Source organism: Vanacampus margaritifer, chromosome 17 (genome assembly GCF_051991255.1).
Source record: "Vanacampus margaritifer isolate UIUO_Vmar chromosome 17, RoL_Vmar_1.0, whole genome shotgun sequence".
NCBI classification, from domain to species: domain Eukaryota; kingdom Metazoa; phylum Chordata; class Actinopteri; order Syngnathiformes; family Syngnathidae; genus Vanacampus; species Vanacampus margaritifer.
Window position 1 is genome coordinate 2,997,656 of NC_135448.1, and position 26,427 is coordinate 3,024,082.

General features: G+C 39.2%; 1 protein-coding gene across 1 annotated transcript in view; it reads left to right on the forward strand.

Moving 5' to 3' along the window:
• Window positions 1-26,427, forward strand: part of top2b (DNA topoisomerase II beta) — a 131,332-nt gene that overhangs the window by 63,928 nt on the left and 40,977 nt on the right. The window contains exons 14-25 of the mRNA XM_077549538.1: window positions 76-186; window positions 9,124-9,226; window positions 9,354-9,463; window positions 10,392-10,484; window positions 11,383-11,497; window positions 15,027-15,148; window positions 15,435-15,583; window positions 19,789-20,020; window positions 24,181-24,315; window positions 24,414-24,614; window positions 24,725-24,920; window positions 24,997-25,088. Of these exons, the coding sequence (XP_077405664.1) occupies window positions 76-186; window positions 9,124-9,226; window positions 9,354-9,463; window positions 10,392-10,484; window positions 11,383-11,497; window positions 15,027-15,148; window positions 15,435-15,583; window positions 19,789-20,020; window positions 24,181-24,315; window positions 24,414-24,614; window positions 24,725-24,920; window positions 24,997-25,088 (1,659 nt within the window). The remainder of the gene's footprint in view (window positions 1-75; window positions 187-9,123; window positions 9,227-9,353; window positions 9,464-10,391; window positions 10,485-11,382; window positions 11,498-15,026; window positions 15,149-15,434; window positions 15,584-19,788; window positions 20,021-24,180; window positions 24,316-24,413; window positions 24,615-24,724; window positions 24,921-24,996; window positions 25,089-26,427) is intronic.

Below are 26,427 nucleotides of genomic sequence, written 5' to 3' on the forward strand. Positions count from 1 at the left end.
CAGTCTTGGCTGATGCCATTTGTAGTTTTCCATTCACGCACATAATTGTAGATGTTCCGTTTCTTTCTATCCTAGGATCAAGATGGGTCCCATATAAAAGGTCTGCTCATCAACTTCTTTCACCACAATTGGCCATCCTTGTTGAAACACACATTCCTGGAAGAATTTATCACACCCATTGTCAAAGTAAGGCTCAGTAGTATGTTTCATTGTTGTCTTAAGTACACTGGAGAAATATGTAAAATTCTGTGTCCATTGGTACTACTAATATTACCAGGTTCCAACATTAATACATGGTGTGGTGGCCCTGTTGGGCAACAACGTGCCAAGTTGTGGTGGTCCTGCCAGAAACCACATTGGCCCTGATTTAAAACTATACTAAATGAAAATAATGATTCAATAATCAATTTAGTTAAGTATAATTTTAAAAAAAAACAAGTATTTGTATAAAAGATATGGTTGGAATATGTATTTTTACCTCTGTGTCCAGACTTTACAGACACCCAGTAGAACACACAATTGAATGCATTTTTAAAATTAAATAAACAAAATGAAACAAATACCCAGTGGCTAAACAAGGTCCCAAACAAACTATATGGTTGTGTAACTTATTTCAAGGCAAGTGCAAAGAATTTAATTGAATACAACAGTGCTTTAAGTAACATTTAGGAATAGCTATCATTTAATCAAAGTTTTAGAAGTTTGTCACATACCAATAGGTCTGGTCATTTTCTCTAAGGCACACCTGACTATAAGCCACTCTAACTAAATTTGGGGAATACTCGAGTTTGTTACACATATAAGCCACACCGGACTGTAAGCAGCATGTGTTTTAATGTTACCGCACCGGATTCCCGCTACTTTCTTTTCCATAATGAGGGTGCAAATTGTCTCGCTCTCGTTCTCTCTCCTACTGTATTTGGGCTCACTTAGTTAGTTTTGTTCGGTCTGACACTCTTGCGCTTCCTTTATAGTGCGTCCCCTTTTGATCTGATGGATAAGCCGCACCTTTGTGTTAGCCGCAGCGTCGAATGCAAGTGAAAAAAATAGCGGCTTATAGTCCAAAAATTACTGTAGTCTGGGAGAAGCGCTACATGTACATTTCCTCGCTAAGAATATGATTTTTAATTTTCTCTTATTAGGTATATCTCTAAGTGCTACGCCAAGACTCATCTGCATCATGTTGTCAGAAGCATCAACAATCAAATGAAAATAAAGCACGTCAGGAAAAAAATTGCTGTGAAATGTAAACCTAACCTGTGAGTCATAATTCACAATACTAAGATAATACCGCCTGAATGGTTGATGCAAACAGGGAAGTTATTCTTTGAAAGGCTTCATTACTCCATACAGTGACCCTAGTGTAAAACGTGCACTGATAAATGTTTTCAGCTAAAAAAATAAATAACTGTAAAAAAAAATCAGTAACAGTGGCAATGTAAGATGGCTGCTCTCTGGTTTCAGATGCGAGAAGCCAATTATTAGTCTATACATGCATACATACAATGTATCACGTACAAACCAATAGTGTGTGGGAATGGCTTATGTTTATACTCATCCAACCACAATCAAAATCACTCAATCTATCATGACGCAATTTATCTGGATTGGCGTTTTGAACAATGATGAAAACTGGAATGGGCGCAATTAAATTTTGAATATGTTCAAAATTTCTCTGCAACAAGAAAAATGGTTCAAGAACATAAGGAGGGTTTGAAAAGTGTGGCAAGTGGCTTTGCAACTTTTAGCATGAAGTAAGCCTGCAGAAAAAGCAAAATTTGCAAAACATCGCAAGCCTGCGCCGCTCGGTGAGATACGGGTTTAAGGAGTTTGTTAAATAATAACTATTCCAGTAAAGTATAAATACTCAAAATTTCCACTTAAAGGATCTTTTTGCAGTTTGTCACTATTTTACTCATGACTGCCACCTCTGGCCTAAAGCATAACTGCAGCATCTGTGTCAGGCTTGTTCATGGTGCGTGCGCGAATACGTGCATGATCTTAAAGCGACAGCCACAGTTAACAAACAGAGACACTCTACTATAAAGGGAAGATAAAAGCTAAAAAGGTGCAGAGTAAAACAGTCTCCGTACTCATCTGGGCATTGGTGGAGCATGATGTAGAAAAAAAAAAATTATATTACCTTTTTAAACGGTACAATGCACCTTTATGTAAGGTAACAAAGTATTTTTACTTATTTATGTGACACATCTGTCATGGCCGGCTGCTGTACAAGTTGTTCTGCACATGCTTAAAGTATAATTAGATCACTCAACGGCAGGGGTGTAACGGTTCACATAATTCACGGTTCGGTACATAAGTCGGTTTTGGGTCACATTTCGGTACGACTTCGGTATAACAGGAAAAACAAAAAGTCAAAAAAGCTGAATTTTCTGTTGTTTTTTAATTTATTTTAGCAGACATTACTGAAGGTAACCGTTTGTCCAACATAGCGTCATTTAGAACTTTTAGAACTACCAAAGATAACTTGGCATAAGATGCAGATGCACATAAAAGTACTCAAGCTTTATTTTATTTTTCCTTAAAAAAAAGAAAAGAAAAAGCTTGTCTTTATTGTTAAGAGATAGCTGGCAAGTTTATCCATCTTATTATCATCATTATTTTTATTGTTAGTTTATATATATATATATATATATATATATATATATATATATGTTATAAATGCCAGGTCAGCACTGTATAGTAAGCAGAATGGCTCCCTGCAAATACAGCATGTTTGTGTTGTGTTCCATTAAACAAGCTCAGATTTCACACAAAGTAAATGTTGGGACTGAATTGAACAAAATAATTGTTTTAGTGTCTGTACTTTTATACTTCATACTTTTATTTTTTTGTTTGTGGTTTTCCAATGTAAAAAATTGGCTCAACAAAGGTCGTTTTCCAAGTGTAGATCACTTGGAAAACGACCTTTGTTGAGCCAATCAATCCTCTCCTAAAAAAAAAGGAAAAAACGAGTAAGTCTATATGATGCATTTTTAAGCTTCGTCACTTTGGCTGCAGAGGAGATCTTAAGAGACTGTGTACGCTGGTCTCATTCTAAACGGGTATCTCACGCCGGTTGCCAGTCTGTTTACGATACGATACGATACGATATACTTTTATTTTCCCCGTGGGGAACTTTTTTCTGGACTCCGTCCAGCTGCAGTTTACAGTAAAGAGAAAACAACAGAATAGAAAGAGATAAAATTAAAATTAAATAAATAAGAAGTGCAGCAATAAGTAGAAGGAGTATACATGTGTAGAGAAGTACATTGCACACACCCATATACACACACACATATACACACTTCTATATATATATATATATATATATATATATACACACACATGAGTATGGACACAACATTGCACCATATATCTTATTGCACTGAGTTAATGTCGGTTGTTAAGCAGTTTGATGGATGTCGGCAGGAATGAGTTTTTGTAGCGGTTCAGCCTGGTTCTGGAGGTCCTGAATTTCCTGCCGGAAGGCAGTAGCTGGAACTCATGATGCAGAATGTGAGTCGGGTCATTAACAATTTTCTGTGCCAGTCCGGTGACGGACCGCTCATAAAGCATCTGTAGGGAAGGATGATTCCTGACCCCCATGATCTTCATGGCAGTCCGCACCAGACCGGCAATCTGTGACCTTGACTGCACAGTCAGGTTGCCGTACCAGGCCGCAATGCCGTATCTGTTGATACTTTCCAATGCAGCCCGGTAGAGCAACAGCATGATCCTCTGCTCCACTCCATAGACCCTAAGTCTGCGTAAGAAATAGAGACGCTGTTGGAGTTTGGAGCAGAGACCAGGGATGTGATTTTTCCGCTAATTCGCGGAATTCCGCTTTTTTTTATCTCCCACCCCCCTCCCCCCCAATTTTTTTTTTTTTTTTTTTAGTAGTTCATTGTGTATGCACATGACTCCGACAGATAACATCTTCTGCTATAACAAAGACATTTGTGGTATGCTCTAATATGAGTTACTTTTCATTTGGTCATGATACAATTATTTGTTCATGAAATTTGAACTCTTCAACATTATTTATGTGTTAACTTAGTAATCACATTAGTTAGATATGATGATATTCTCAGTGATAGTTTTTAAAAGCAAAGGCAGTCCAATGTTTTTGAATGTGACTGATTTTGAGTTGACTAAAACTGCCATTTTATATGGGATAGTTCAATATACATTGAAAATTTATGCTGTTGTTTTGTCTATTTCTTTGTCATGTGAGTGCATTGAAAGTACTTAAAAACACGGAAAACCCATGAGCTCCGGGAAGCCCCTCTTGTCCCCCCACCAGGGCACTGCCCTGGACCTAGCTGGGTGCCAGCGGCCCCCAGACCCCCGGCTAAATTTTCAGATAATTTCACTTTGGTCAAATCACATCCCTGAGAGACTTCCAACATGTACCCTCCAGCTGAGTGTGTTGTTAATGTGGACCCCCAGATACCTGTATGAACCCACCTGGCTGATGTGATTGTTTTTAATGACGACTGGCCTGTGGTCACCAACAGTTTTTGGATCAAATATCACCTTCTCTGTCTTCCCCACATTGAGCACAAGATGATTCTGGTCACATCACTGGACAAATTTCTCTATTTCTGAGAAATAGTCCAGTGGGCTACCGCCGGCCTGTTTAAGCTCCTGGCGATACTGATAGCACAAAAACATCCATCCATTCATCCAAAAGCAATGAAATAGTATGAAAAGAGCGCCGTAGAGATAGCTGTGTTAGCCCACTAGCTTCACTCCTAGTCTGTGTGTATATTTGCATGTGCGCGCGCATTTGTAAGTACCGACTCAAATCTGTTTGGCAGGAGATTGCAAGTGAATAATACTGACATATGTAAACAAACGCACATGCAAATTACCATTTATCGAGTGTGGGTCAGGGGGGGGGGGGGGTCATGTCCGTTTGATGTCATGACGTTTTTTTCTTTGTGTTTTTTTCTTTTTTAACTGTCGTTTGGCAAACTGATTTAGGCGCATTACTGCCACCTGGTTTGGAGTCCGGATACTGCAATGAAGTTGCATATTCGTCGGCTTGAGTATATGCATCGAACCTTGATGTCAGAACAGAGACTGTTCGTGACGAATACAAAAACCGTCACACCCCTACTCAGCAAGTGTGCTGTGGCTCAACAATATTGTTACTGTTGTGGAATTTTCAGCAGTTCGGCGAGATGAATGAAACAGCCTGGAAAACAATTTGTCTTTGGGTTTCGTTATATTTGGAGCTTCAAATACACAAGTCTAACACCAGTCTACAAGATAGTGGTCTGTGAGAGAGTGCGCAGTAAGAATCCCGGAAAGATTGTTTATGCTGCCTAGTTAGGAATTTGGGAGGAGAAGGATCAGCTAGACAGGAAGGCAAGCAGTCTGTTCCCAACAGACTTATCAGTCAAGGTCACTTTGGTATTGCTTCATGTACAAGAAGTGAAAAGCCCATTGTTAAAGAAAATACAGGTGTCCACAATACAGTAAGCTATAATGCTTAATATGTGCTTTAATGTTAATATGTGATGAATAATTATTTTCCATAACATTCACCCCTTTGTATCATATATTGATCCACTAAAAATAAGAAGACAGGAAATACAAAGTGAAACACCATCCAGCTTCCCGCCCCAGTCACGGATTAAGAGAAACCTTCATAAAACACCTCTAGAAAAATGCTTCTTTTTTTTTTTGGAGGACAGGCACATCTTAACAATACGGACAAAAAATAGGGGGGAAACAAAACCCAATATACACAAGTCCAATAAAACAAAACCATAACACAAAGAACAGAAGGAGTAACAACCGGCAAAACACGAACGCAAAAAAAAAAGAGGGGGGAACATACACATAGTGAAACAAACAATATATGTGAGGGAGTATGTGAGGCCATTGATACCAGGACGGCAATGATGGCGTCCCATACTTAGCAAACAGAACCATCATTGGAAAGGTCGTCAGGGAGCAGAAATGGGAAATCATAATCTTCAACGGAGGGACGAAACTTGATTCGCAGCCACTGTGGTTGCAATATATTTGGAGACAAAGGACCTCATTAAAGAAAGGAGGCACATAGTGAAGCAGCAGAGCACAATCCCAATAGCAAGGAGCGGAGCCAGCATTTTCAACAAAATAGAGTACCAGGGGCTAGATGTTAGCCAAAAGAAGCCAGGGGGTCAAAAGAAGGAGAGGCACCATTGGGTCATCCGACGGACATTATTGTTGGAGAAGTCAAATTCTGGAGCGGTAACTGAATGGTATGACCATGTAGGTATGAGCCTGTGTGGTCAGGAACAAACGTACAACAAATCTCACCAATAATTTCCGGGTTGGAACAGTTCTTTGAATTTCTGGACAATGTGGTTGAAAACAGGACGGATTTTGAATAGTTTGTCGTCTGAACTGTGTGACTCGTTGAAATGAAGGAAACTCCAGATGAGCTTGAAGCGGTTTAGAGGCATCGCGTGACTGAAAAATGGTGTTGCTTCTATTTCATCTCGAGTCCAATACATTTCTATACTGGGCTTGTTTATATACCCAGTAAGAAATTGGAGCGCAAAAAATGTTTTTAGTTCGGACACAGACACTGGCTTCCAAGCACGACTACTACTGTGTGGCAGACTGTCAGTCTGCTTCTGGATGGACTGACGTGCGTAGAAGTTTGTCTGGTGAGCAATGTGCTGGAGAAGTTCATCCGTGATGAAGAGCTGCAGGGAGTCAGCTGGCAGCGTCAAATTCAGCTCTGCTGCAGCACCCCTTGGTCCTGGTTTTGCAGTAAATGGGCTGGTTGGCTGCCAGCCCGCTTCATGCCAGCCAGAGTTTTGGGGATCTGCAAATATACATTTTAATATCATATATTGTTTATTTTAGATCTGAGTGAGGCAATATATATACATGTTTACCTTTTTTCTTGGATCCACTGGTTGATGTACATTCGGTAAATTATAGAAGACTTACCATCAAATATTTTATTAGTGCTGTGTTGGAGAATCTCTTTTTCTATACCTTTATTCTGCTCACTGTGAAAAGCTGTGTGAGAAGCGTCACTGAGCCCTATGAGCAACAGCTGAAAGAAACATATACAATTACAATAATATCGGAAGACTGTTTTCTTTTGTTGTTGCAGTGTATTTAAAACACTTTATTTCTTTTTTTCCTCTCTTTGTCGTAGAATCCGCAGTGGGACGTCGCTGTGAGCACGATCTATGAATTGTACATTCGCGTTACACACGCTGCTAGCACCTCGCCGGAAAAGTTAGACAAGTTAGCTTACTAGCAATCTCATAGCAAGTTTGTGCTTACCTTCACAGTCTTCTGAGGATGAAAGACTGTCCGAATCTGTGTCTTCTCCGTGATCAGAGTGTACCCACTCCTCCAATAAATATGCATTGGACTCATTCATCGTCTGATTGAACGTCCACCTGTGCAGAAGTGCTCGGTTGTGCACCACGTTTTCCGGGTTTAGCATCGCTAGCTGGTGAGGCTTTACGACGTGGTCGAAGCCGCCGCGTCAACGCTTCAACTTCGGCGTCAACCTCGGAGTCACCATCAGCATCAACGTCATTATCATCATCAATGTGCTCTTTAGCAGTTGTCGATGCTTTTCCTCTTTGAAAATAATGTTCAAGCGTGAGCTGCTTGCAACCGGTCGCCATTTTCGCTTCCTCAGCCATTCTCCCCTCAACACTCTAGCTCCACCTCACTTCTTCTACTACTTACTCCTACCCGATCTTGTCCAAAGAAATCGCTGCCATCTAGTGGCCATAAATAGTCATTATACTAACTCGATCTGCTTGATACTTTGAGCACAGCTGACCAAGGCTTTCCTCCACCCGTTTCCATTAAAAAACATAGTTAATGTCTTTTAACGTTTTTGGCGGCACTCATTTGGATATTACTAAACATTATTAAACATTTTTGGCGGTCAAAGAGTTTTAAGGAGGGAACATTTTGTTGTTGTTTTTTTAATTTTTTTTTATTATTATTATAATTTTTAACTACCCCAAAACCTTTTATATAGTGAGTGGACAGTGGTTAAACTAAGTAATCCATTTAATTAAACCCCCCCTTTTTGGCACATCTATGAGTTACTCAAGGGCTATTATTAACCAGTATACAGTATACATTTTTCACAAGAGCTTTATTTTTTAGGAACCTACTGTAGTCGTTTTAAAGTGTTAAACAAGCCAACTTCACAACAAAGAAAAGCCTGCATTTGAAGAGCAAGCAAGAAAAATGTATTTAATCGGACCTTATCCTGACTACTCTGGACTCGCACCAGGCTAGACGATCGGCTTGGGGGGGATTTAGCGACCCGCGAAGGACGTCAGACCCTGCTGATTTGCGCTAGGCTAAGCTAGACTAGGTGCTGGGGTCTCTCCGATGCTACTGCAGAGTCCTGCGAGGAGGAAACAAAACACGTCCGCAGCCGGATGCACAGGGATGACTCGGAGCACGTCCATAGTATCCAGCGCCTGATGGCGGTGCGGCTGCCCGGTTGCCAAGTGCAGCACAGTAGCAGGAAGCGTGCTACGCATCTAATGTATATCCTTTCCGCAACACAAAATGTTCACTCTGCACACTGTGCAAGTCGCACCGTCTCCGCTTTCCACAATAAGTTGATAATAACCTATTATCATCTACATTAGCGCTATTTCCTTGCTTAGCCCTGACGCTTGGTGGCATTATGCACATAGTGGCACTGTTGCAAAGTGACGCAACGCCGCATGTGTGTGGAAAAATGAAGACTCACTCTGTGCCATCCCGTAACTCCAGAACTAATAAAAAGTTATTTAAAAAATAAAATAAAATATAATACGACTTCTAATATAAAAATATATTTATCTGAGTCCCGATCGACCACGTGAACAACCACGTGATCGGGCCCGATTTCCGATCACCTGATCAAATTGGGGCATCCCTAATATAAAGCAGTAAATTAAGCAATAAATCTGACTTTACAATTTGTTTACTATCAGAAAAATAACACAGAAATTTGACCCAACACAAACAACTCATGTGGGTTGACGAAATAATCAAGTTATGTAATTTTTTACTTGTTTGAATAATAAAATGTTACTATGGTTACTACTGCTGACGGCTCAATTATATTTTCTGCAGGTTTCCAAGAACAAGCAAGAGCTGGCCTTTTACAGCATTCCAGAGTTTGATGAGTGGAAGAAACAGACAAACTATAAAACCTGGCATGTAAAGTACTACAAAGGTTTGCTCTTTTTACGCAGTCATTTTACACGGTACACAAAAAATGATAACCTACATTAAAATTTATAGTTGAATTGATGTATTAAGAATTATTATTTCCCTTTGAACATATTAAATGTATGCTATAGGTTTGGGTACAAGTACAAGCAAAGAGGCTAAAGAATATTTTGCTGAAATGGAGAAGCATCGCATCACATTTCGATATAATGGTGCTGAGGATGATGCCGCCATCACTTTGGTGAGTTCGAGCTAACTCCTTTATTAAAGAGATTGATTTTAAACAGTCGTGCTACGTTTCACAAAAGAAGAATGTGTTTTGTCTTGGGTGGATATAAGTTAGCAGTCAGCACTGCTAACTAGTGTTGTTCCGATACTGTTTTTTGGCCCCTAATACCTGATACCCAGCTTTGCAGTATCGGCCGATGCCGATACCATACCGATACCGAGGGCCAATAGGATATCTTAGCTCGGCATGCAGTGAACATGTCACACATCAGTGAATGTCGTGCAAGAGCAAGACACAAGATGCTGCATCCAAAGTCCTATATTAGCGTTAGAATTAATGGTATTGGCATGTTACTTGTTAGTACTCATCGATACCGATACCACTGCAGGCTGGTGCATAGGGGTGGAGGACCTTAGAAAAGGTAAGGTGGGACGAGACCATTTAAAGATTGGAAAACAAAAGTATCTTAAAATGACCTCTATAATGTACAGGCAGCCAGTGAAGGGTGGCCAGAACTGGTGTTATGTGCTTCCTCCACTTAAGAGTTATGTGAGCACCAGTTAAGCAGCATTTTGGACCACTGAGGACACTTGGGAGAGAACTGACTGACTCCAAAATAAAGCACATTACTGTAATCCAGCCAAAATGTAACAAAGACATGTATTGCTGTTTCAATGTGCTATTGAGACAATCACTGTCCAATTTGAAACCTAAGTTCGTGACTATTGGCTTAAGGTAAGACGCCAGAGGGGTCAGGTCACCACAAGGCCCACTGTTACCAAACACCATTACACTTGTTTTCTCTTCAATTAAAATTCAAGAAATTCCGTGCCATCCATTCCGCGCCATTCCGTTGCATTGCGATTTTGACGCCACTGTTTAAAGTATAATAAAGGCTTTCCCAGACAAATGAAAACATTTTTTTTTGTTTTTTGTTAAGGCCTTCAGTAAGAAGAAAACAGATGACAGGAAGGAGTGGCTGACCAACTTCATGGAGGACAGACGACAAAGAAGAATTCATGGTCTCCCTGAGGTTAGTCAATTCAATCCATTTTCTCAGGTTTAGATGTTTCCCAACATGCCGCACCTCAAAGCCTACTACTGCCCATTGCCCATAACTCAACTTGGACTGCATGATCGCACATAATTGACAGATGGCAACTCACAACCCCTCATCAAATGATCTGATCTATAGATGTCCTGCGACATTAAATGTTCAGCCTGTATATGTATATATAGGCTTTTAGGGTTGCAAAATACGCAAATGTTGACATTGATGTTCTGTTAGTGTTACAACTTTGAGGAGGTTGTATCTGTCTTTTGAAGCATGTTGCCCAATACTATTCTTTCTATTTTGATGCAAAATCACCAAAGACCACAATCATTTATTGCAGATAGCCTTTAAAGCACTTCATGTTTCACGCTAAAATCAAGCAAAAATTCTGAAAATTAGGCAATATTAGCATTAAACAACAGATTTTTGTCATGCAAAAACAGGTGGTCACAGTACAAACACTACTACTACACTAACGAATACATTTCGCAAACTGGTGGGTTGCGTTGGTCAGTTGAAGAGTGGTCGTCTCGCAACCCTCAGGTTGTGGGTTTGATCCCAGGCCACTATGACCATGTCGAAGTATCTTTGAGCAAGATACTGAACAACCAATAGTGTTGATCTCAAATGGTGGCACGTTTTCCTCATTCGGACAAAATAACAGAGTAGGGCACACACATATACATCATTTTGGAAGAAAACACCTTTATATTCTATCTCTGTGTAACATCCATTTATGAATGGGAAATACAGGGGGTGTTGCATTGTTTTTAAAATACACAAACAAGTAATTATACTTTTGTCTATGCCTTTTGGCTCCCCATTATAATTATCCTAGACTGGTTTGAATGTTGAATTTGACATGTCTTTATTTCAGCAATACCTGTATGGAACACAAGCCAGACATCTGTCCTACAATGACTTTATCAACAAGGAGCTGATTCTGTTCTCCAACTCAGATAATGAGAGATCTATTCCTTCGTTGGTCGATGGTTTGTACAATCTATTTCTTTGTATTGGTATTCTACCATAAAAGTATTAATTAAGTCCATATAAATAATTTTACAGTTTTTCAAGTTAAGTTGATAAAACAGCAAAAAACAAACTAACTAACTAACTAACAAAACAAAACAAAACAAAAAAACAGTATCGACATCATCACTTCAGTGCAATGATCAAACAGAAGAAATGTTGAGTAGTTAGGGCACCAAATATTTTAAAGTAGTCTATGAACTAGTGATGGGTCGATGAAGCGTCATGAAACGTGTTGACACAATGACACACTGTGTTGATACTGTGTCACCACAGGTAACTGAGGTGACTTTTTTTTCTTCCTCTTATAAACTTTATTCAAACAAACATTAAACAGTACACAAAGTATGTAAAAAAAATTGATACAAACATTGTATACAATGCAAACAAATCGAACACGGAACACGACAGGGAGGTTAAAAAATATAAAGAAGCTAAACAAAATAAAATGAACAATATAACAAAAAGGGAAAGCAGTCACATAAATAAATGATAAAGTTTACAGTAATATGTTTTCACAGCTTTTGGTTACATACAAGTAGATAATGATGAAAAATAACTTTTCATTAGTGATGCACCGAATATTCGGCCATCGAGCATTTTCGGCATTCGGCCAAAATGAAATTCAAGCCGAAAAATTATGGCTGAAAGAGGATGTTGTGGTGACGCAAGCAAAAAACACAAACAAACAAAACAACGCTGCAAGCAGGTATCTGTTTGAATTAAACACCAAACACGGGAGTGAGTGTCCGCCTTTTGTGAGTACCGGCAGCTTCATTGTGCACACCAGAGAAGGAGAGGGCCGCTTGGTAAACGATGTCAAAAAAGAGCGCTGCCGAGTACTGCACTGCAGGTGAGCCACTCTTTCTCCTGCAGTGCCTTCCTTTTTTTCTTTGATGACAGCCCCACGAGCGCTTCCACTTTTTCACTTGCATTCTGGTGGCCGTGCTAAATACTTTAGCTAATGTTAGCACTATTGCTAGTAACAGTTTTAAACAAGTAAACACTTACCTTATCTCCGGGTCTATAGATCTGTTACATGGATACAAATGAACTCAATGAAGGATGGTTTCTTATGCATAAATTTGGACATATGAATGTAAAATTTTGAGAATAATAAGGTTTATCTTATACTTGTCAGCACCAGAGGCGATTCTAGGATCAGAGGTTTAAGGGTGCTATAAAGACATTTACGGGTGCTTGGGGGGGTGGTATGTGATAGGTAGTTTGTCGTGGTTTGGAGTTACTTCCCGCTCCAAAAATAGCATGGGAAGTCAGTGAGTGAACCAAATCTAATAAAAGTTATGCAAAGGAAAAAAGGACTTAAAATATAAACATATACTGTACCAACCCTAATTTCTTGAGAAGGGTACTCTTTTTGATACAACAGCTCCTTAACATACGCATTGACAGTATGCATGTTTCTGGAGTAAACCAGCTCCCCACAGTTTACAGTGAGAATTAACAAAAATTGACCTTCGACTTGTTTTTGAAATTTTCTTTTAAATGAAACACACAAAATATAAAATATGTTAACAGACATTAACTTGATACAGAATTATTATTTTTCGACTATACTTTTGTCTGTACTATGTTATAAAAAAACACATTACATACACATCAAAAAAAAGAAATGTGCTTGAATCTACAAAATAATAATAATGCATGTACAAGTCTGTGAATTGGTGAAGTACAGACACATAAAACATATGAACAAAACAAATTGACTTTAGCACTGGTTGTGTCTGCCTTTTTAATCTTGTTTTTAATACAAATACTTCAAAATGAATCTTTTGTTTGCTGAAAAATAATCTTATGTCCATGACCTACTCCAGGAGGCTAGTTTTTTTCTGTGCAGACACACACGCCACGCACGCACGCCACACACGTTATAGTAAGCTAGCCAATAGCAGCACAATAGAGACATTAATATTAACACTTGTTTCCCTCATTGGCGCGTAGCAAAATGATTGAGGAGCAAAATAGCAGACTAGTAATGAAGATAATATGTTGGTGTTGAGTGGTGGAAGGTAAGAAACTTTTCACATATCCTGGTAAAAGGAAGGAACACTTTCATTCAACTAGAGGCATACCCTGTGACTGGACTAAGGAGGAGGACGCGCTCCGCTCGTCTGCTTGTAAGCAGGGGGTGCCCCAAAAATGCCTTAATACGCATCTGGTCAGCACTAAAAGACACTAAATCTGTTGTGCTGTTATGTGTATTTGTAATGTACTGTATTGTTTCTATTAACAGCAAAGTTGTTTTGTCTTCTTAGTGTGTCACGACCTGTTTAGTCCAATTGTATGTTTTTACTAATTGTGTGCCTATTCTGTACTTATGTTTTTGCATGTCATTGCTTTTTTTAATATCATGGCCAAGGGACTACAGATGGAAAATAGCTTTCTGGCTAATTCTGGCTTTTTTAACTCATTCATTTCTATGTGTTTTATTAAATTGCACTGTCCCCTTTTAAATAAATCTAATTCAAATAAAATAAAATTGTGCATGGACACCAAAGGTAACCAAGGTGACAGACTCAACTGACACTAATTTGAACTTCAATTAAATAAGTCTTTGTATTTCCTGTATTCATTTCTTCATTTAAATTCCAAATATTTGGATGGATAGATGCAATCAATAAATAGTGTGAACGTGTCAATTGGAAAATCTGTGAGAAAAATTTACGAGGACTCATAATTCAGAATTGTCTAATCCAATGCATGTTTGGTTTAAAAAATGAAAAACCTAACAACTAACTACATTAATGAAACACCTGGTTCAAACATTTAACGTTAATAAAGTGCATAAATGGAGTTTACAATGTAGTCGGGGCTCGAACCTAAATCCCAAAATATACAAGAAATATAATCCGCTCATTTAAGTCTCTATAACCATTGAGCTAAACGGTCACAGTGTGTACCTTGGAGAATCACTTCCTATAATGTAAGGAAAGTGAAACTGAATTGATATGAATTGGTCAATTAAAAGATTTTACCGTTATTTGATTCTACCGTGTAGGACAATCCTTTCTGTTCTCCTTTCGGAATCCCTATCACACTGATTTGAAGGGAATAATGTGAGCCTCAAAAGATGTGTGAATCATTAGAGACACTACCCGCTGACAGACGCGCTTTGGCACTTCCTTATAAAGCTCGACACCTAGTAACAGGTAGCAATGAGTGTGACAGCTGTGTTGGTCACATGGTTTTGACAAAGCACTACACGCACCGACACCGGGGTTCCTCTACGAACACGCGCATCGATGCCGGACCCATCACTACTATGAACACTCTCCTGCACGCACGCCTGCTGTAATGTTCATGACAGAATTTTTGTAAATATAAAGTTTCATATAAATTGTTCAGGAAGGTGAATTTGTTTAGGTTGGCAGTTCTTCTTCGATCTTAATTTAAATGTTGACCTAGTGACTATTTTTTTGTTTGTTGCCTGCAAATAATCTGGATATATATTATGTTTTTGTTATTTAGGTTTAAAACCTGGCCAGAGAAAAGTGCTTTTCACTTGCTTAAAGAGGAATGACAAGAGGGAGGTGAAAGTTGCACAGCTGGCTGGTTCAGTAGCAGAGATGTCTGCTTATCATCATGGAGAGGTACAATTAACGTAGATCTGTAAATAGCAATAGAAGTCATAGCAAATGTTATTGCAAGCACAGGTGCTTTTTAAATACTATCAATTATTTTATAAAACCAATGCTTTAGTTTTCAATCTTTTTATGTTCCATGAGTGCTACATGCCCAAGAGAAGGCTTTGTCTTGTTGTAATGTAACCAAAAAGTGCTAATCAGCACAAATAAGAAATAGATGTGATTTATTTGAGTAATATGATGTGTCACTTAGTTCTTGAACTAAGCATTCATCACCCACTTTTCTTTTTAGCAAGCGCTCATGATGACTATTGTCAACTTGGCTCAAAACTTTGTGGGCAGTAACAACGTGAACATCCTGCAGCCACTTGGTCAGTTTGGCACTCGCATCAATGGAGGCAAAGATGCTGCCAGCCCTCGTTATATCTTCACTATGCTTAGGTAAAGCCATTCATTTAATTCATACCAGTTGATGATATCAATGCTCATTCTTTAAAGCTGAGACGGTAAAGAATATTAGACATAAGGAAGGAGACATGCAAATCTGTGCAGCTTTTCCATGCCCTTAATCACACATTTTGTACAGATTACTCATTTATTACTCAGTAATAAATTTAAATTAATCCTCCAAAATACAACTTGCCTAATAATTGTGTGCACAATTTATGTGTGATGTGTTTTCACAAAATCAGGCCTATGTCTCTAAAAAAATTCATTAAATTAAAATTGCGTCATGTATTTTAATTATCTACTTAATTCCCTTTAAATAATATATAAATATGTGGAAGTACCTAAAAAATGGACAAAGTTACAGCAATTTCAATGTTGCCAGATTGAAATCCCTCGTTTTGAGAAAAACGCATTTAAAGTTTTGGCACATACATCATTCAATAGTCAATACATAGTATTAGCTTCCTCTAATGTTACTTGTTTAAGCAAGACGTCTGCAGAAAATTTAGCACTCTTTGCATCAGTACACGTTGAAACGTTTGGTTAGTGGAATCGATTGGATTACAAACATTTGCATGCACCGGACGACTTGAAAACGTATGCTCTATGGTAGGATGGCTCTCAAAACACGGACATTCTTGCGTCTTCTGTACTGTCGGATTTTATTGGTTGCTATGTGCATTTATCAATTGTGAATTGGTGGTGAAGAATCTCGGGTTATTTTTAAACCAAGTAGCTAGTTCCCCCAAACGCGCTAGCTACTAGCACTAGCATGTTACAACAAAAACAACAACAGCCAGAGATAGCCACGGCTAGTGGCTCACATATATCACAATTACATTATGGTAAAAGCATTTTGCAATCTTACAATGACACTTACCTTAATCAAAATGGTCAGATCACACTTTGGTAGTCTTTGTTGGTTGGAAATCCTTTCGATGTATCTTTGTAATTCCAGACACTTCTTTGCCATTCCCATTCAACATTCCATGGACCGGCACACAATGTGGGGCAAATGACGGCATGTGAATACTATCTAGAAGTTTCATTTCACATCTTTGTACGCTCAATTTTGCACCCGTGAAAGGCACACGTGTGCACCATTGTGAAGCGGTTCGTGAAAATCCGGAGTGAATAAACAAATGAATGAATCAAAGTAACTTTTAGTAAGCAACACGAGCGCTCCTAAGCATTTGGTTGCGTTGTCTTGCTGGTCGTTTGCCCCACGAAAGGCCTGCTGGGTCGATAGGTGGGGCTCGGTGACGTCTGTGAATACTATGTATAGCAACCAGTACCTTAGGAAAAATATATTGACCCTAAACGTTCAGGAAGTGTTGAAAGACCACTGGGAAGTGAATTCCAATACCAGGTAAGAAACATTGACTGAGATATGAGCCCTTGAGGATATTTGACATCTGAACAGATGAAATGGGGCAAAAATTGTGATTTGGCCTCAACTCAAAACAACTTTGAAGTTTCCATTAAGCTTACAATTCATCTCTTGAGGCATCATCTGCCAAATTTGCTAGTTTTAATGTTGCTACAAGGGGTGTAACTGTTCACAGCAGTTACGGTTCAGTACCTCGGTTTTGGGGGTCACGGTGTGGTACAAGTTCGGTATAACAGGTATAACAACCACAACCCAGCCCCAGATAATCAAACCAAACGATAATCTTAACAAATAATCACGCACACACACGGCTCATACTGAAATCGGCCCTCGGAAGAACCTCCGACTTGAAATCGGGGGCATTCAACATGCTGGATTGTTTTGGCCTGACTTCTCTCCATGTGCGGAGTGCCCCAAGGACAAACCACTGCACAGCCAATCAGAAAGTGAGCTGGCAAGGAAGACGGTGTGGTATCCAAAATCGAAACGGTCATGACGCAGCAGAAAGTCCGTGCTTACATTCCTTTTTTTTTTAAATCCACGCACACACACACACACACACACACACACAGTACACAAACAAACGTGGTCTCCGTGTGGGAAGCGAACCTGCGCCATGATTTTTCCGCCACCAAACTTAACTGTTTTCTGGGCAGAAGGTGGATTTCTCTGATGAATCTTCGGTTGAATTACATCACAGCCACCGCAAATATTGCAGAAGACCTACTGGAGCCCGCATGGATCCAAGATACACCCAGAAAACAGTTAAGTTTGGTGGCGGAAAAATCATGGTCTGGGGTTACATCCAGTATGGGGCCTTCAAGAGATTTGCAGGGTGGCAAGTCAATGCATCAAGGCAATATCAATAGCCTAAAATATCAAGACGTATTGGCTACCTCTTATATTCCCAACCATAAAAGGGGTCAAATTTTGCAGCAGGATGGCCCTCCATCGCATACTTCCATCTCTACATCAAAGTTCCTCAAGGTGAAGAAGATCAAGGTGCTCCAAGACTGGCCAGACATGAACATCATTGCGCATGTCTGGGGTAGTAGAATGAAAGAGGAAGCATGGAAGACCAAACCAAAGAATCTTGATGAACTCTGGGAGGCATGTAAGAGCTTTCTTTGCTATTCCTGATTACTTGTATGAATCATTGCCGAACCGCATCGATGCAGTCCTTCAAGCTCATGGAAGTCATACAAGATATTAGATATGGATCTCACAGCACCACTACTTCATTCTCTGATGTTATGTAACTTTTTTTTGTATTTGAAGTCAATTATTTGTTCCATTTTCACATGACTTTTTGTAGGCGACAAAACTTTTGTCTTGCCAAAATCTGACCTTTCTGTGTTCATTAAATGATCAAAATTTCTTCAGGGAAGCAAATTTATTTCTGTATATTAAACATCATTTGGGAGGGTTTTAGCTTTTATATGAGCCATTTCCAAAACCAATGGGTTAATTAAAAGTCAGGTTATAAACTGGTGTTTCTACAAAATGGATAAGCGACAAGACTTTTGTCAGGGACTGTAGATTAATTTTGACCCGGGGCTTCTGTGCGCGCTCAATGATTGGCTCTGCTCTATTTACGCTATTTTATTTAATCTAAATGACAAATGACACTTTGAGGAGAAATGAGACACGGAGAAGTCGCATATAGCATCAGATTTAAGACACATATAACAAAATTCAACACTTTTTTAAGACTTTTAAGTTATTGTTTCCAAAGTTCATAAATTCAATGCTTTAAAAAAAAAACATATTAAGACCCAGCAGGAACCCTGTAAGCGTCAAAGCTGCACGAGATATCTTGAGAGACTCGGCGCGCTGGTTTCAAAATGAATTTAATACCTCTCGACAGTCTCATTCACTTACGGGGTGGTGCAATACTGCAATGTTCTTCAAACAACTTCATCATCAAACTCACTGACGTCCTCGCTAACGAGTCATCACTCGACAGTGTGTCCAAGAGTTCCATCCCACTCGCGCCAATTAGGTTGTAGAACAAAGGCATGAAAATCCCTCACCTTCCAGCGAAATTCGCCCATGAAACTCAAATAGGTCACCTACATGAATCGTGCAGATCAGATGAGAAAATATTTCGGCCGGGGGGCGTGGGGGTCATGTTGTATGTGGAACGAGCTCATTCTGGGGCCAATCGTGCGTCGCCCAGTAACTGGAAGGTCCGCTGTTAGATTACCGCTCTCCCCAAGTCATGTGTCGTTGTGTCCTTGGGCAAGACACTTCACACACATTGCCTCTGGTACCACTCCCACTGGTGTTTGGATGGTGCAGTCTGCCCCAGGGCATCTGTGGCTACATACGTAGTTTGCAACCAAAGTGTGAATGTGTGAATAATGTATCCCCAGTGAGCTATTTGAATGTGCTACAGAAAAGTGCCATATAAATCTGATGTATTATTATGCACAATGCAGTATCTGCAGCTGCACATATGCATAAATTATCCAGGCATTTTGAAAACAAAATAGCATGTACTCCATTCACTACTAGTAAAAAACACTAAACTTTTCACTCTTTTCTGAAGAAAAATTGTATCATTACATCCCTAATAAATTTGCAGTTATGTGCAGGTATATGTTAAAGTGCATGTCAAAACAACAACAAGAACAACAAAACTAACAGTTATTACTGTAATGGAAAATATTACTATTTTTGGAAACATACACTATCACAAAATGTAGTCTTTACAGTGATGCATTTGATGGTCAGTCAGGATTTGTGTATATATATCAGGATATGGGTATTCTACGACTGATAACTTTTGTCTCAATTCCTACAGTCCTCTTGCCAAGCTGTTATTCCCAGCAGTGGACTCCAACCTGCTGAAGTTTCTTTATGATGACAACCAGAAGGTGGAGCCTGAGTGGTACATTCCCATCATTCCAATGGTGCTTGTAAATGGTGCGGAGGGCATTGGAACAGGCTGGGCATGTAAGATTCCCAACTACGACCCACGAGAGCTTGTCAACAACATCAGCCGGATGCTAAGCCATCAAGACCCACTGGCAATGGTAAACTAGCTAGAGAAGTACAGTGGTCCCTCGCTACTTTGCGGTTCACTTGATGCAGGTTCACTCTATCACAGCTTCTCCCCTCCCCGTTCTTTATTTATACTGCTAATTTTGTTCTTTTTTTATATATATATATATTTGAGTAAATATAAACAGCTATTTCTTTCATTCAACACAATATATTACACTTTTAATCAAAATATATCTGGTAAATTAAGAAACGTTTATCATGATTAGTTAAAAAAAAATTGTGACATTTTACTTCTTTTAATTCTTCTTAGCAAGTCAGTGTCCCATCAGTGGTGCAAAGGGATCTGGTCGGAAGACGTGCACGGTCTACACTTACGCATTCCATTTGCATTGTTAGAAATTTGCAATTTTGAAAGGTAGTGTCATATAGGAAGTGGCGGGATACACTTCAAAATAAGAGCACTGCACTCTGATAATCATGAAGTGGTTCTATAGCTTTGAAAATAAAAGCCAATGCACTCGGACCAACTTGTAAAACACGCAGTAACTATGCTTACTAAGGGCACTTTTTTCCCCTTGTGTGACCACCAGGCAGCACAACCTCAAATTACTGTGTTAGTTTATTCCACAAACAGTGATTAGAACAGAAAGTAACTTGATCAAGTTTAAAACCCACGTCTTATACAGTTACTCTATAGGACGGTATGCACCTGCTCCTGAGGTCAGTACAAGTGTTACTTGTTTAAGTTTACTTGATAATCAAGTTACTTATTGTCAAACCCATACAATTATAACATTTGGCTACTTTTAACGATATTGGCTGCTACATAAATGATTAAAAACCACATCATATAAAATAGCAATATATTAAATGAACCAACAGTCTGCAAAATGTATTTTGCACTGCACCGTTTGAAACACGTTTCCATAATTATCACTGCTTCCAATGTATGCATTATATTTGAGCATTAATTAAATGACTGAATATGAAAGGTGAGCTATATGTTCTTGTCTATGGTCGTAGATTCCCCATGGTTAATGATCATATTCTCTGTTACAATTTTTATTTGCCATAATTTTTTTATTTAACTCTACACCATTTCTAACCCAATGTTGACAATCTCTTTGTAGTATCTGATCATAGTCATCAATTTAAGAGAAAGTAAACATTAGGCTAAGGATTGGTGAGGACGCTGGCGTTGTTGCCACTTCTCCAGTCGAGCTAAAACAATGAGTTTTTTAAACAAGCACAGTTTTTTTAAACAAGTTTTTTTTTTTAAACCAACGTCGAGGTTTTGAATAACCAATTTTTTATTTTTTTTATTAAACAACCTTTTTACTTTTCCGAACCACAGACCAGTGGTCCTTTTTGGGTAGTTGGGTTTATGCTAGTCTCAGCTGCTTCTCAGCTTTGGAACTCTCTGCCCCCTGATCTCCGCACTTCACCCTCCTTGACCATTTTCAAATCCTAAATAAAAAAGCTAATTTTTAAGATTGCCTACACACTTTAAATTACACTGCTTCTTTATTTTTAGCTTTTTTATTATTCTATCTAATCTGTAGAATTTTAGTTTTTCTGCAATTCACCCTCCTTGACCATTTTCAAATCCAAACTAAAAAAACACATTTTCAAGATTTCCTACACACTTTAAATTACACTGCTTCTTTATTTTTAGCTTTTTTATTATTCTATTTAATCTGTAGAATTTTTGTTTTTCCGCAATTCACCCTCCTTGACCATTTTCAAATCTAAACTAAAAACCCACCTTTTCAAGATTGCCTACACACTTTAAATTACACTGCTTCTTTAATTTTAGCTTTTTTATTATTATTCTATCTAATCTGTAGAATTTTTGTTTTAAGTTTAGTTTTTAACTGTTGTACAGCATCCTTGAGGATCTTGAAAGGCGCTTTAAGTGAAATGAATTATTATTAGGGCCAGAGCAGATAACGCTGCTACAAAAATTGGCAGGCATGTGAAGCACACCAAGACACACAAAAAAGTCAATGGAAGCCATATCCTAAAATGTACAGGAAGTGAGCTAGGAATTTTTGAATGTCCAATTTTTGAATGTCCAATTTTGGCCCATTTTTGCACATTGACTGTGGTCATTCTTTTTGCCCATTTGCCAACAGTTTTCATCCGATTTACTAACTTGGCATGTATCATCTCAAGACCTGGGACAGCAACTGGGGGAAAAAATCTTGACTTTTTGAAATACTATATGATGGGGGCGGGGCCTCAAATTTTGCCTTTAATATTTCCTTCATCAAAAAAGAGGAAAGGCTTAATAACTCCGCTGAACAAAGCTCCAAAAAAAATCCCAAACTTTTCATGCATCTTAACTCTTTCACTGCCAGACGTTTTCAGAAACAGGTTGTCCCCACTGCCAGCCGATTTAAGTATTTTGAGTGATCTTTCAAGGTCCACAGAAAATGTTGTGTTTGGACTATGGAAACACACATACTACCAAATGAAAGATTGGACTCTCAGCTTTCATCAGAAAAAAAAAGTTTGTTTCTACCTTATTCCGTTCTTCAGTAATCAACAATAGAAAATGGTTACTTTCACCAAAATTCTCTCTTTTGAAACAAAAAACGGAGAAAAACAGCTTTTTGTGAAACGATGTTATTTCATGCACTCTAGTGAATTGTACACTTCTTTTTGTCCATGAATGATGCCACAAACACCTAAATAGTGCTTTACTTCTGTAAAACGCTTTCACCAACAATGAAAAAGTGTTTTTTGATTGCAAAATACGTTTATTTCCATTCAACAGTGTAACAATTTGACAAAACAATTTCGCAAACTATTTACAAATGTGTGCAACTGTGGTACTACTTACAATTATGTGGATGTTTCAAATACAGTTTTTCCTTTTGTAACGCTCTCCTGCGTGCAAGGAGACACCAGGACTCGCACAACAGTTTACTTTCACTTTCACATTGGTCCGTTTTGCGTGCAAACGTTACACTTTCTTGACGGCCTTTTTTTCCGGGGAATAAAAAGCAAGTAGCAGACTGTACACACTTCCTCCGATGAATATGCATTGGACTCGGGGCACTCTCCGTCGTCCGATCGAACGTCCGCCTGTGCGTGCTCGGTTGCGCTCCGCGTTACGACACCGTCATAGCCGCCGCGTCAGCGGTTCCGATTTCGCCGTCAAGCTCGGATTCACCTTCATCATCATCGAGGATGATCACCGTCGTCATCAATGTACTATTTTAGCGTTGGTCGATGCCTTTCGTCTTGTAAGTGTAGAGCTGCTTGCAAACGCTCGCCATTGCCCGTTCCCTCCTCCATCTAGCTCCATCTAACGTCTTCTACTGCCGCGTCAATGCTTCTCAACCACGGAGTCACCACCCTCATCTTCATCATCGATGATGATCATCGTTGTCAACAATGTGCTTTTTCAGCGATGCTTTTGGTCTTTGAAAAAAACGTCTCGGGCGTGAGCTCCTCGCGACCGGCCGCCATTTTTCCTTTGTCTTCCATTCTCATCTCCTGCTCGACGCTCTAGCTCCGCCTCTACTGACGCCCACCCGATCTTGTCAAAAGAGAGTCATCGCTGCCCTCTAGGGGCCAAAAATAGTCATTAGGCACAACAGACAGACTTGAAACTTTTACCAGACATGCGGAAGGGTTTCCTCTCAAAAAAAAAAAAAAAATCATTGGATGAGTCTTTTGACGTCATTGGCAGTGAAGCGTAGGTTTTTACTTGACGTCTTTAAACGTCAGTGGCAGTGAAAGAGTTAATAGCCATGGCCTGAAAACATCTATATTATAATAATATATATATATATATATATATATATACAACACCGACTCCCTGGATCCAGCTAATTACGTGGCTTAAAACAACTTGCTCTCCACTTCTTCCACCCTTTACACGCTTTATAAATTCAGGAGAAAGTGGCCCCGACACCCCAGCTACAAAGTCTTTGAATTAAAAAAATATTTTAAACAACGACTTTAAACAATTAAACAACAACTTTATGCATGCTTGACAATTATGTCAGTACTGAAATCAGTTACGATCAAGGGATGGGAATCAAGACATGAGTTTGTTTTTTGTTTTATCCATCCATTCATTATCCGAACCGCTTATCCTCACGAGGGTCGTGGATGTAATACAAAATGTTACATTTCACAACTTTCTTTAATTTGTCTAACCTTTGTTTCCTAACAGCTTCCCAGATATAAAAACTTCAAAGGGGTGATTCACGAACTCGGTCCGAACCAGTACCTGGTTAGTGGAGAGGTGTCAGTCCTTGACAAAAACACCATTGAGATCACAGAACTTCCTGTACGGACATGGACACAGGTACACTACACCTCCTGGTTCATCAAGATAAGCAGTACATTAATTAAAGAATGAGAACTAGTGCTAAACATAAATGCCATCTCCGCCGTCATGTACAGGCTTATAAGGAATCTGTGTTGGAGCCGATGCTGCAGGGCACCGAAAAAACACCATCACTCATCAGCGATTATAAAGAGTACCACACAGATTCTACTGTGAAGTTTGTGGTTCGCATGTCTGAGGAAAAACTAGCCCAGGCTGAGGCAGCTGGCCTCCACAAAGTCTTCAAGCTCCAGTCCAGCCTCACCTGCAACTCCATGGTAAACATTCCTTCAACTTGAAGTCGACTGCAAAGCAGTTACGCTGTGAATTAAAGATGGTGTATGGTAGAATATGGTAGAATATTTTTTCCTGCCTTTTTTATTCATAGGTTCTGTTTGACCACATGGGTTGCCTAAAGCGATATGATTCAGTCCAAGACATTCTAAAAGAGTTCTTTGAGCTGCGCCTGCTCTACTACAAACTCCGAAGAGACTGGTTAATTGGTAGCCTTCGAGCTGAAGCAGCTAAACTGTCCAATCAAGCTCGTTTTGTTCTGGAGAAGATCGAAGGAAAAACTTCAATTGGTAAGAAAGTTAATTTTATTGTGAAAATATTAAAATCTTCAGTCTGATATGTCTTGTCTATTTTGTGTTCACACAGAGAACAAATCCAAGCGTGAGCTAATCCGCATGTTGGTCCAGAAAGGTTATGAGTCTGACCCTGTAGCTGCTTGGAGTAAGGCTCAAGAGAAGGTATGGTTATCCGCCTGGAAGCTGTGCTTGTATCAAATATTTATGTTATTTTAGTTTTTACGAGGGATGCACGATAATATCGCTAATAATTATCGGCAATTATTTACCTATTTGACGTCAAACAGCACCGAACCAAGTAATAAAGAAATCCGCCGATAATAATAGACTTGCCGCGTTGGTCCATCTGTTGTGGTTGTGGCTCAAGATGTGTCTCCCCAAAATGTTACCCTCACAGTTTTTTGTTGACTTTTTAAAACATGACTGTTAGATAATCTGCCATTTGGCCGATTATTTTGGCCGATGTTTGAAGGCCAATAATCAGCCGATTATAATCAGATAGATAGATAGATAGATAGATAGATAGATAGATAGATAGATAGATAGATAGATAGATAGATAGATAGATAGATAGATAGATAGATAGTCAGTCATCCAATGAGGATGATGATGTGTGACATCAACTGCAAAATGAACTTTTATCCCAGTCACAAGTTTAGTATATGTTGTGTATGATGTTTGAATAGTGAATTGGTGGGAGGAAAATTTGTTTGGAAGGTGTAACTCACATTATGGTTGTAGGCTAGCAGGCTAGCTAGCAAGAAGCTACAGCACATAGCATGCCACTGGACTCTAAACTCAAACTTTCGCTCCAAGTAAATTCCAGTGAATACCGGTTGCCATTCCCTCCTCACATTCGTGAAGCTTTTTCAAACTGCCCGTGTGTGGAGGACGCGACTAGTCAGTTTGTTCGCTCCCACCTCCCCGACATGTAGCAACGGTCCCACTCGCGCGGGCGTGCACGCATTCTCTCTCGCTCTGTCCTTCCCGCTCTGTCTCTCTCTCTCTCACCCTCTTTCGCACTCTCTCTCATCGTAGAAATTATAATCCCTCAAAGTAATCCTCATTTTTAATAAATGTACCTGAAAACTGATTACATATTTTTTCCTGTAACTGTAATGGAATACAATTAAGAAAATTTTTCAATCTGATTACGTAATGGCGGTACATGTATTCCGTATATAGCCTGCTAGCGGCTACCTGTTAGCATGACCAACGACTGTCTGGCTGCCAGCTGCTAAGTAAGTTTGACAGTTTACTTTCATTCTTTTTCAATATTCTGGACCAAGGCTACTCCGAAAAGGCGTTTTACAAAATAAATGCAGACACAAAATTTTACACGGCTATATTAGATATTTTAAGTTGATTTTTTTTTTATTTAACTCTTTCACTGCCAGACGTTTTCAGAAACGGGTTGTCCCCACTGCCAGCCGATTTAAGCATTTTGAGTGATCTTTCAAGGTCCACAGAAAATGTTGTGTTTGGACTATGGAAACACACA